The 12168-nt window shown below is 55.1% G+C and overlaps 1 protein-coding gene and 2 long non-coding RNA genes across 3 annotated transcripts; 1 reads left to right on the forward strand and 2 right to left on the reverse strand.

The window, feature by feature from the left end:
• Positions 1-1607: 1607 nt before the first annotated feature.
• Positions 1608-6226, forward strand: LOC140594844 (uncharacterized; the record flags this gene model as incomplete). Its single annotated transcript, XM_072731941.1, has 2 exons — positions 1608-2229; positions 2573-6226. Coding segments are annotated over 2 exons (741 nt in total), but the record flags the coding sequence as incomplete, so codon positions are not given.
• A 3029-nt stretch (positions 6227-9255) lies between these two features.
• Positions 9256-11367, reverse strand: LOC140594657 (uncharacterized). Its single transcript, XR_011995730.1, has 3 exons — positions 11240-11367; positions 10567-10673; positions 9256-10327 (listed from the first exon to the last, which is right to left on the reverse strand). It is a non-coding gene; the product is annotated as an uncharacterized lncRNA (long non-coding RNA).
• A 73-nt stretch (positions 11368-11440) lies between these two features.
• On the reverse strand, positions 11441-11865 carry LOC140594655 (uncharacterized). Its single transcript, XR_011995728.1, has 2 exons — positions 11743-11865; positions 11441-11617 (listed from the first exon to the last, which is right to left on the reverse strand). It is a non-coding gene; the product is annotated as an uncharacterized lncRNA (long non-coding RNA).
• Between the last annotated feature and the right edge of the window lie 303 nt (positions 11866-12168).

The following is a 12168-nucleotide window of genomic DNA, read 5'->3' on the forward strand; positions in this document are numbered from 1 at the left end:
TTTTCTATGTTCTGCTTCTGGAAAAGAGCGTAACTATAGACACTGTTACCAAAGACACCAACACCGACACCACAGAACTGTAGGAAAGTCCAGTGAATAGACCTCAACAGTTGTCTGGCATTGGACATGATTCTGGCTTCCCGAAGGGGCACCTGGGCAGGGTTCAGAAGTAACCACTGTGCCTGAGCTCCCATAAATGTCTCTGCCCCCCCGCCCCCGAAATATCCAGTGCGAACCAGGAAATCCATCAGGTTGCCACTGTCATCTCCATTCTGCCACGAAGGATGCTTCAAGCCCAACATCTCAGAGGCGGCTCAACTACTCCCTTCAAGCTTCAAATTCTGGTTTTACTGCCTCATTTAACCCTTGATCGTTATTCTTTTTAGTATATTCCTAAGTATGCCTCTTATGACACCCCTGATTTTTAAGACCCTCCAACACCTGTCGGTCTGGGGCCCGCCCAGCCGAGGGTAACAGTGGGTCCTTCAGAGCCAGTAAGAACATGGAAGGCAGCCACCCCTGGCCGCTGAACCAACACCGCCCTCAGGATGACTGTTACTCCGACCCCACTGTACCTAAGAAACAATGGAGGTGACCACCAGGGGATCACAGATGCCCACTTCCCCCCCTCTCCTTTGCTTCACCCAACTGTAGGCAGGTTTTCCTCGGCCCACAGCCCATATTTTGGCTTGCACCGAGCTTAGACAAGCGCCCAGGGGAGCACTGCCCCCCTCACCAGTCCAGTCTGAGAACCTGTTGACTAGGAGGCAACGCTGCGGCTGGGCCACCTGATTCTGCACCTGCTCCCACCAGCTCTGTCCCTGCACAGTCCCTGCTGGTCCACCGCCTCGGCCTGTAAAAGAAGAGCCTGTTCTGACGGGTGACTGACACCTGCCACTTCTCAGACCAGAACCCCACGGGGCTGCCCTACCAGGAGCGCAGCAGAGCTAAGCCCCAGGCAACGCCTGTAGGGTGGTGGCAGGTGTGGGGGGCGTGGCACTGACCACGGGGGGGGGGGGGGGGGGGGGGCGAGGCCGCTGCTCTCCAAGGCCCTGGCGCCACCCTGCCCCCGCCTCCCCCACACCCTGCACGTTCACACGGGGCTGGGCCACCGGCCCCCTGGTGCTGCCTCTCCTCCTGCCCCCCTCCTGCCCCCTTCCCTCTCCCCTTTCCGCCTTCCCCGCACCCTGTAGGGCTGCCGCTCCTCCCGCCCCTCCCTCCTCACCCCTGCCCCCTCCCCTCTCCCACAACAGGGCCCCCCCCCCCGCCCCCTCTCCTCTCCCCCCCTCCCCTGCTCTCTCCCCCCCACCCCCTTCCTCCGACACTGCCCCCGCAGGGCTGCCGCTCCCCCTCTCCTCTCCCCATCCCCCTCCCTTCTTCCCCCCTTCCCTCCCCCCCACCGGCCCCCGCGGGGCTGCCGCTCCCCCCCCGCCCCCTCTCCCCTCGCCCCTCACCCTTTCCCCTGCTCTCTCCCCCCCACCCCCTTCCTCTGACACCGCCCCCGCAGGGCTGCCGCTCCCCCTCTCCTCTCCCCATCCCCCCTCCCTTCTTCCCCCACCTTCTCCCCCCTTCCCCCCCCCCCCCCCCCCGCCGGGACCCTGTAGGGCTGCCGCTCCTCCCGCCCCCTGCGCTCTCCCCCCTCCCTCCTCCCCTCTGCTCCCTCCCCTTTCCCCCTCCCCCCCCACCGCCCCGCGCGGGGACAGGGCGACCCGCCCGCTGCTGTCCGAGGTCCGGGCTGCTGCCTGCAGGGCTGGGTGGGGTTGGCACCCGAGCACGGATCCCCGAGGCAGTGGCGGGGCGGGGTCTCCGCAGCCCTCACCAGGCCGGCCCGCCCATCAGGGGCGGCTGTGACCTTCAGCCCTGCCAGGGGCGCCCGCGTCCCCAGCATCCGGGGCTCTCCCTGCCGGGGCTCCGCCGCGCCCCCCTCCCAGGGCAGTGCCCCTGGCAGCCTGGGGGAGGGGCCGCCACCCTGCGCCCCGACGAGCCCCTCTGCGGCAGCCCCGGCAGCACAGGGCTGCAGCTCTAGGCCCCCCCGCCCCGCCCCCACGGGGCCCCTGCTCCAAGGACTCACTGGCATCCAGGGTGCCAGCCCCCTCCCCGACCTGTGTGTCTTTCCCCAGTTTTGGGAGGTCATCAGTGACGAGCACGGGATCGACCCCACCGGCAGTTACCATGGAGACAGCGACTTGCAGCTGGAGAGAATCAACGTGTACTACAATGAAGCTGCAGGTGATGAGCGATGCTTTCTGCCCAGTCCCCTTGCTTTGCACGCTGGGGCCGACGCAGTGTCCTAGGGACAGACGGACGGCCGGGGCACAGAAAGGCTGCTTGCATGCATTTAAGGGGTCAGCGGCTGAAAATGACCCGCGCAGCCCCCCTGACTCCTGCATGTTGGCCATGACTAAGCGGCTGCCGCTGGCTCCTCTTCTAAGGCAGAGAGCTCTGTTCGCTGCCTTTTGTCTCTGTTGCTAGAATTTTCTCTAATGATGCTGCTGTGAGAGGCGCATGGAGCACGGCCTGGGCTGTGATCCCTGTGCCCCCACCTGTCTAAGTCCGGCTCTGTTCCCTGCAGGTAACAAATACGTGCCTCGGGCCATCCTGGTGGATCTGGAGCCGGGCACCATGGACTCGGTCCGGTCCGGGCCATTTGGCCAGATCTTCAGGCCCGACAACTTCGTGTTCGGTACGTAGTCACGGTCAGGGCAACGGGCTCCAGGAGTCTCCTTCCTCAACACGGGGCAAGTCCCGATTCTTAGCGTCGCCTGCCAGGTGGAGACTGGGGGTCCACAGAGGCCTGGGTCCGGGCCTGAGCCCCCAGCCCCTCTCCGGGCGGCTCCGGGGACAGTGTGGGCCCAAGGCAGCCTCTAGAGCCCTCCCAGCGCGCAGCGGCCTGGGACAGGTCAAGAACGCAGAGCAGGACCAGCGTCCCCCCAGGAGTCAGTGGGCTTCTGGTAGCATCGCAGCCCAGGGCCAGCGGGCAGCCACTTCAGGAGGCCAAAGGCCAAGGGCACAGGTTATGCCCAGAAGTGGAGGCAGCTGCTTAGGGCCCGTCTCCTCGGATCATACTGTGCCCTTGCTCCCGCCTGTTTATTGCATCTGCTGTAAATATGTTAAATACTGAAATCGTGACCTGCACCAACGGTCAGAAACGCGGTGCCTTTCCTGGCCCCTCAGGGTGCCCGGGCTCACCCAGAGGTGCAGTGTCCTTCCCTGCAATCCCGATACTAACAGTAGAGGAACAGGAAGGGTGACACAGTTCTCAGCAGCCCCACAGACAACCAGGCGGCCTCGGGTGAGTCACCGGTACAACGAGGCCGCCCAGAAGCCACGCGGTCAGGGCTGTATTCTCAGCTCACCATCAAGACAGTCGAACTAGTTCTGAACTCCAAGTCCTGTTCCATGGGCCTGGCGGGAGGGAGCCCAGGAAGGGACGGAAACAGCACCTCAGGAGGATGGAAACTAGGGGGATCTGAAAAGTACAGACACCACTAGCTAAGGAGCCGAGCCCGGGCAGGTGGCCAAATGATGCGGGTCAGTGGCTATGAAGGAGCTTTCTAAGGAATGTCTTGGTAGAAGGTGCTGTTGGCACCTGCCCACATTCCTGTGACACTGGCTCTTCCCAGACTCCCTACCGCATGTCCTGCACCTGACACCTTTTGGAAGGAGGACTGCAGAGAAGGACAGGCTGAGGAGGTCAGCTCCCTGGCTCTTGGGGGGACCTCTCGGGTGATGGCCCACCTCGCCCCTTACAGGTCCCCCAGCCTGGAGCCCTGTGGCCGCCCCAGTGCGGCCTGGGGGCTTCCGTTTCCTGGCTTAGGCCCCTACTGCCCTCCTGCTGCTTCCTGGGGTTAACGTCACCCAAAGCCTCATCTCAGGTTGGCTTCTGGGGGTCTGACCTATGACACTCCCCAAAGAAGAGAAGCCATAGTTTTTTATTGCTAGGTCACAAGTTACCACAAACTCCGTGGCTTCAAGCATCACAATTGTCTTACAGGTTCTGGGGTCGAGAGTCGTGGGTCTTCCACCCATGTCCTGAACTGACCATCCCGAGCTTCTCCATCTGGAGCCCAGGGCCCTCTTCCGTGGCCCAAGGGTGGTCGGTGGAATCCAGTTCCTCACGCTCATGGGTCTGAGGTTCCTGTTTGCTTGCTGGCTGTTGACCAGAGGCCTTTCTTCGCTCCCCTGGGCTGCCGGCCGTTCCCTGCCACAGGGCCCTTCACAGCATGGTGGCAGGCTCCTCCAAGGCCAGCGGGAGAGGGTCTCTACTCCTTTGAAATTCTTTTTCTTTTTTTTGAGAGTATATTAATTTATCATGAGAGAGAGAGAGAGGCAGAGATAGGCAGAGAGAGAAGCGGGTTCCTCCCAGGGAGCCCAGTGCGGGACTCGATCATGGGACCCCTGAGCCAAAGGCAGAAGCTCAACCACTGAACCACCCAGGTGCCCCTGCTTTGAAATTCTGATATCCTTTTCTGCCCTCAGCCAGAACAAATTCTCTGCTTTAAATGGGCTCATGTGATTAGGGGAGGCCCACCCACACAATTTCCCTATTTGAAGGTCGACTTGGAATCTTACTTACATCTGCAAAATCCCTTAGGTTAGTGTTTGAACAGTGGGAAAAAGGTATGTACACACCAGGGCCAGGTGGCTCTGGGGGCTGTGTCAGAATTCTGCTTCCCTCAGTGGACGGTTTGGGGGAATGGGAATGGGCTTTGAAACTGGTTCCAACCTCTGAACCTATGGTCACAGAATAAGCGGTGTTTCTACTTACTAGCTGTATGGCCTTGGGCAAGCATTCAATCTCTCTGAGCCTTAGCTCCTTTTTCCAGAAAATGGTTATAATGGCACCTACCTCAGAGGGTTATTGTCGGGATTAAACGTCATAACATACGGAAAGTACTTGTCACACAACAGCGCAACAGTTGGTGCTGCTGTGAGCGTCCCATTAAGGGAGGTGTTCGAGGATAGGCTATGTGACTTCCTGTTGGGAATTCTGCAAGGGGCGACCAAGACAGATGAATTTTGGAGTATCTTTTAATTTTAGAAAATACGATTTTGAGGTCCCTTTTGACCACCGAAGTCGAAGGATCTATGTGAATATTCTTGGAGCAGTTAATATACTCGTCAATATAGGACCTTAACTGATTGGTATTAAGCTGTATCCTTGGTACAGAGTTTCATAAGGGGATGGAGCCCGTGTGCTCAATTTGGGAAGGAGTAGCAAGAGGTGGGAAAAAGAGTCAAAAGAGAAACTCAACCACTCTTAACAGTTCTACTTAGAACTAGTTCCAACTCAGTAAGTTAAATTTGCAACTGCAGGTGGCTACAGTGGAAACGTCTATCTTGGGCTGGGCTCAGAGTAGCAGCATACGGTGTTTTGAGACAGCTGCGCAGGGTCCACGGCCCATTCTAACTTTCCTCTCACATGTACTTCCTTCTTTCCTTGTCTTGCTTCTCCCTCACTTCCTTTCAGCTCCAATTTAAGATTGGGCAGCAGGTTCTGGTCCCGGCATCAGTATCTAGTGAGACTTGACCGTTCATTGGTTGACTCAGCTCCTGATTTGCTGGGCCTCTTCCTCAGCCTGTAGTGGGCTCTCCTCACTGTGGAGACTCAGTCTGTGCCCTATTTTCAGCCTCATTTCTCCTCTATCAGTATCGGCATCTCAATGGGACCCAGTTGCCTCACTAATTGCACCCTTAAAAGTCACCTGTGAATCAGCACAGTATTCCGAGTTAACCAAAATTTGACTTTGAAACGCCCAGTACCTAAAAATTTCTGGTTATACATTGCTTCTCTAGCCTACAGTTCTCCCAACGGCCTTACCCTCCCTTCTTCCCCCAACATACCACACCCACCAAGCTGTCCTTGGCCATTGCGTCTCCTGTCGGCCACTGAGAGGAAATTCCTGGTCCACGACCACACCTCCTCTTCATTTTCACCAAGATCCTTTCGCCCACAATATGCCCCTCCCTTTCCTCTCTCAACATTCACAGCTCTGATGAATCTCTTTCAGAGAATGCCTTTCCCAACATATCTGTCTCCATCTTCTTTAATCTCCTTTTTTTATAGTTATGAAAAAAAAATCTAATTATTTCTTTGTATCCAGAAAATAACCTGTTTTGTAAAATATTTACACTACTCGTAATTTATGTTATGATATAAAAGTTAAGTTGCATTTGACTAATTGACATGTTTGGTGGACATGTAATTAAACATTTATTAGTTTTATTATTGCAGTTTTCTTGTTTTCATACTCATATTTTCAAGTTTTATCCCCTCTCCCCCACCACTGACCTGAAATAATTTCTTGGGTCTTGAAAACTAGTCAGTGCTATGCTTATAGTGGTAAAATAGTAAAAATGGGTAAAATTGGCCTTGCTGGTAAGATGAAAAGAGTGGAAGTAGCAAATATTCCTTGTAATCATGAAAAACAAAAGAACATTGCTAGCACGTTACACAGGCATCACACTCCGAGTGTTCAACAAAATTTGGTACAGTGAAATTTAACAGACTTAATCTACCACATATTTGAAATGCTGCGTATTACTATTTTTGTACTACATGACAACTAGGCATAAGGAATAACTGATTACAAGAACATGCTAGGGAGGGGCACCTGGGTGGCTCAGTGGTTGAGCACCTCCCTTCGGCTCAGGTCATGACCCCAGGTCCTGGGATCCAGTCCCCCATCGGGCTCTCCACAGGGAGCCTGCTCCTCCCTCTGCTTGTGTCTCTGCCTCTCTCTCTGTGTCTCTCATGAATAAACAAGTAAAATCTTAAAAAAAAAAAAAAAAACAATGGAGAAAAGACAGTCTCTTCAATACATGGTGCTTGGAAAACTGTAAAAGAATAGACCTGACCACTGCCTATTAGCATACACAAAAATAAACTCAAAGTAGATTAAAGACCTAAATGTTAGACCTGAAACTATATAGAGGGCACACGCAGTAGCTTCTCGGACACTGGTCATAGAAAAATTTTCTAGAAATGTCTCCTAAGGCAAGGGAAACAAAGCAAAAATAAACTATTGGGAGTACATCAAATTAAAAAGGTTCTGCACAGTGAAGGAAATAACAAAAGACAAACTACTGAAAGGGAGAAGATATTTGCAAATGACATATCTGATAAGGGGTTAATATCCACAGCATATAAAGAACTTATACAACTCAATGCCAAAAACTAAGCAATCCAATTAAAATACGGACAGAGGACTAGATTAGACATTTCTCCAAAGAAGACATCCAGATGGCCAACAGACCCATGAAAAGATGCTCAGCCTCACGCATCATCAAAGAAACGCCAATCAAAACCACAGTGAGATATCACCTCACACCTGTCAGAATGGCACAAATCAGAAAGGCCAGAAATTACAAACGTTGGCAAAGATGTGGAGAAAAAGGAACCTCTGTGCATTGTTGGTGGGAATGTAAATTGGAGCAGCCACTGCGGGAAACAGTGCAAAGGATCTTCAAAACAATTAAAAATAGAATTACCATATGATCCAATAACTCCACCACTAGGTATTTACCCAGAGAAAGTGAAAGCACCAATCTTCCCTGTTTTTTGCAGCATTTATGTAATAAATAGGCAAGACATGGAAACAATCTAAGTGTCCATCGATAGATGGATGGATAAGGAAGGTGTGGTACACACACACACACACACACACACACACACACACACACACCATGGAATGTTACTCAGCCATAAAGAGGGTGAGTTCATGTCGTTTGTGACAACATGGGTGGACACTGAGGGTATTATGCTAAATGAAATAAAGACGACAAACACCACATGACTTCACTCATATGTGGAATCTAAAAATAAAAAATAAAAAAAATAAACAAACAAAGCAAAAGCAGAATCAAACCTATTAACACAGAACAAACTGATCTTTGCCAGATGAGAGAATAGAGTGAGATAGATTATAGGACACACGGGCTTCCAGTAAAAATAAAATAAAATGAAAATGATTACAAATAAATAGTATTCCTACACAGTAGTCAAAGCAAGCATTTCTGGAATTTAGTTGGGAAAAAAGGAGGACACCACGAATGAGAAACTGTTTCGAGGCTTCTCTGAAGACGCCTGGCTGCACAATGAGGGAGACCTCGGCAGACTGTAATTTAAATGCACTATAGGTCCAATAAACACTTTTAAAAATGTGCCTCAGGATCATTTTATAGCTAAAAAAAAAAAGGCACTTCATATTTTGAGTGCACTTTCCCCAGGTATCTAACGAGGGGTGGGGCCGGTTGATGCTCCCCCTGCAAAGACCATCTTGGGGAAAGCTGTGCGGCCTGCGTCGGGGGGCAGGGGGACTCCTGCATGATGGGCTAAAACCCTGGCAGTCTGGGTGAGGGCAGCAAGAAGGCGGGGAAGGGATCCAGGGGAGCCCCCCCCGGGCTGCTGGCAGCCTCCCAGCACACCTGCAGCACGAGGCAGAGCCATCAGGCTCCGCACGACCGACCGCGGCCTGCACAGCCCGGGAGGAACCTGCTGACGGCAGCCTTCCCCCACCCGGCTGCCTGGCGGTGAGACAGAGCACTGCTGAGCCCTGGGGCTCCCAGGAAAATGCCCCGCACCCTGGGTGCACCCGGGGCTTGGCCACGTGGGAGTCGGCATGGTTGGCCTCACCCAGACGCTTGGCAACTCACACCCTGGCGTGCAAAGGGCTCACATTCGGAAAACAGGCGGCCAGGGGGCTGGGGGTGGCAAAGTGACAGCAGTAGGCCCCCCGTGTTGCACGCCTTCCAGGGCCCTCCCTGGCCTGTGCAGCGCGCGGGCTCAGAAGTCCCCCCAACACCCACTGGCCTGCAGAGCCCTGGGCTCTGGGAGGGGGCGGCAGCCTGCACAGGGGCCTCAGCTCGCGGCCCGCACCATTCTTCCGTGACTTTATTTCTCCCGGTGCCTTCCTTGCTGCAAGCCCAGGAACTAAGGGTTGGGGCTATGATAGGAAGATGTGGACACCATATTATGAGGCACAAAGGAGGGCAAGTGACCTCATGGGGAAAGCATCACTGGAGTTGATTTAGGGAGAGGAGCCCCTGGAAGGAAGGAAGGAAGGAAGGAAGGAAGGAAGGAAGGAAGGAAGGAAGGAAGGAAGGAAGGATGCTCCATGCAGGGAGCCCGATGTGGGACTCCATCCCCGGATCCCGGGATCGTGCCCTGGGCCCAAGGTAGGTGCCAAACCACTGAGCCACCCAGGTGCCCCTGAGGAAGTCTTTTTAAAAAGGAAGCACTTCAAAAGCTTTAAGTAAAATTCCTCCATCTTCATATGGAGATGCTTTTATTAAAAGCTTGCAAATGTGTGCTCACAGCTGCAGGAGCGTTTCACAGGAAAGAGACTTTGAGGAGCCTTGTCCCCTGGACCCTCTCTGAGGGCACAAACAGGCTGTGAGGCTGCTCCCGAATAATTCATGCCACCTGGTTGCCGGAATGGTTCTTGGCTCTTCATAGTCTTATTGACGTTTTTGAAATTTCAGGATCCCAATTTAGATCTATTTCAACCAGATCACAGGTGTCCCGGCAGAGATGGCCTCGGCTCACAGCAGTGGCCAGCAGGACAGCCCAGGCGTGCAGAGGCCTCCCCGGCCAGAGCAGAGGGAGGGCAGGAGGCGACGGCCCGAGAGCCAGGGGCAGGATTCTGAGCCCGTTTGTACGATGCAGGCAAGGCCCAGCCTTCTACCAGGAATTCACTCCTTTCCTTTCCAGTCTGAATTTTGTCATCATCACCCCAAAGTGCCTTCAGGCAGGGCCCGGCTCACACTCCTGATGTCAGTGACATCAAGTCCAAAGCAGGAAATGACACATGGCGGGACGACGTTGGTGCTCCTCCCCCACCACCCTGCCCAAGGGCCCGAAGAGCTGCTCCTTTCTGGACGGGAGGGTCCGGAGAACACCCCTGACGCCAAAGCTTGCCCAAGGCCTGCTCCAGGGGAGGACATCTCCCCGTCCTCAGCTGCGCTGCTGTGACAGCTGCTGGCACGGCGCTAGCCCCAGGAGGACAGTAGGAGCTGGCAGCCCTCGATGAGTCACCTTAGGCCGGGCAGGCATCATTGAATAAACTGCCTGTGTGCCTCTGAGGATGTGCCGAGGGAGGACAGAGGACGGGCGGTCCTGGGGGAGGGGCGGGCAGCCCGGGAAGGAGGCCGGTCCAGACCGCCAAGGCCGCGTCCTCCGGCTGCCAGGAATCCACGGGCCAGCCCTCCGGTGCCTGGGCCTGGGGAACCCACGCTGTCATTTATTTATCGACTGCATGCTCACGAAACGACCGACCGGGTCACAGGCAGTGACTCTTGCCTCCCAGCATAAGGAAAACAGATTTCCCTGTTTCAGATGTGGGAACAGAGGCTCAGAGAGGGTAGGTGACTTGCTTAGCCACCCGAGCAGGACGAAGTGAGGCGGGCACCCCCCACGAGGGTGATCTTTCCCTGCCACACGTGGGGAAATGTCCACCCACTGGGGTCCCACGTCCCCAAGATCGTCCCTTCCAGGTCACATCTTCTCTCCTATTTGGCCCCAAATCCTCATCTTGTAGGAAACCACAAAGACCAAGAGGCAATTACCTCTAGAAAAATCTCTGTAGCTCTGTGTTGTTAGTGAAGCTACAGGGAGCAGGGCCATTCTCTGGAGAGGAACTGGAAGGCTCTAGAAGCTCGGGAGGAAATGGGAGCTGGAGATAGAGATGGAGAGAAGGTGGAGGCCAAGCCCGAAGAACCTGGCAATGATGTCAGTGGGATGGACTGGGGGGGCGGGGGGGGGGGGGGGGGGACTCTGTGCTGTAAGAGGAGAGGGGGAGGGAGCCAGGAGCCGGGAACCCCCTCCCTCTCTGAGACAGCACCTGGGTGCTCCGGGTGCCCCCTAAGACAGTGTGATGCAGCCGCAGGCCGCAGGTGGACGCAGGCCACCACCGCTGGATGCCACTACCAACCCAGCGAGCAGGCTTCGGGCCTACAGCGGCAGCATCACCTCGGCTTTTATGGGGTATTCTTGCTCCATAAATTTGACCTGCTTTCATCCAGAGCTTCTCATTTCCTACTCACAAAGCTGGCTGCAGGGCACCTATAATTATCATCATTTTATGGTTGGAGAAACTGGCCCCAGAGAGGAAAAGGAGTATGTGCAGGGAAACAGAAACCGTCCCCAGGTCCCCGCTCACCTGGCCCGACGCTCAGGATCATCATTGAGAACAATCAAGACTGGATGTTACCTCACCCTGACCAAGCCTTTAAAACTCACCTGGGCTTTGTCTTTGTGGAAGGACTCGAGGTGCCTTCACTTACTGGCTTTGTAGCTACTCAGCTCTTTGAGGCTCCTTTGCCGAAATTGGGACAGTAATTACGTCTACTCTAGAGCAGGGCTGTTCACTGGAAATACAATGTGAGTCACACAGGTAACAACATTTTCCAGTAGTCGCTACTAGTGTAGTAGTCATTAAAAAAAAAAAAATTCTATTTATTTATTCATGAGAGACACAGAGAGAGAGGAAGGTAGAGACACAGGCAGAGGGAGAAGCAGGCTCCACGCAGGGTGCCCGAGTGGGGTCTCCATCCAGGGTCTCCAGGATCACGCCCTGGGTGGAAGGTGGCACTAAACTGCTGAGCCACCCGGGCTGCCCTTGTAGTAGTCATTTAAGAAGGTAAAAAAAAAAAAATGAATTAAAACCTATATCCGAAATAGTATTTTGATATGTTATCAATATGCAAAATGAGTAAGTCCATGAAATGCAGCGACGGACTTACACGCACAGCACCTAGGGCACAGCTCAAGCGTTCAGGAGTCGCGCGTGGTGGCCTCTGAACCGGGCTGCGCAGCCCTGGAAGGGGGCCGCGAGGACTGGGTGACACCGCGCGTGGAGGGCGCGGGATCCGGGGCTGAGGCCCCTGGCATCCTCCGTGGCACGCAGGCCCCGCGCAGAACTCGCCGCAGCCGCGCGGCCCTTACCAGGGCCCAAGAGCCCAGGGGATGCGCGGGGCCGGCGCAGCCCCTTGCACACCCACCGTCTTCCCTCCACGCGGTGCACAGCCCGCCCGCGGTCCCCGGGAGCCCCTCCCCCTACCGTCCCGCACCCTGGCTGCGGATCCGCACCTGCTCCAGGCCCCGCGCAGGCAGGAGCCCCCGCACCCCGCCGAGGCCCCTCCCCCGTCTGGGACCCGCGCCCCCAGCCC

The sequence above is a fragment of the Vulpes vulpes genome, chromosome 12 (assembly GCF_048418805.1).
Source record: "Vulpes vulpes isolate BD-2025 chromosome 12, VulVul3, whole genome shotgun sequence".
Classification (NCBI taxonomy): domain Eukaryota; kingdom Metazoa; phylum Chordata; class Mammalia; order Carnivora; family Canidae; genus Vulpes; species Vulpes vulpes.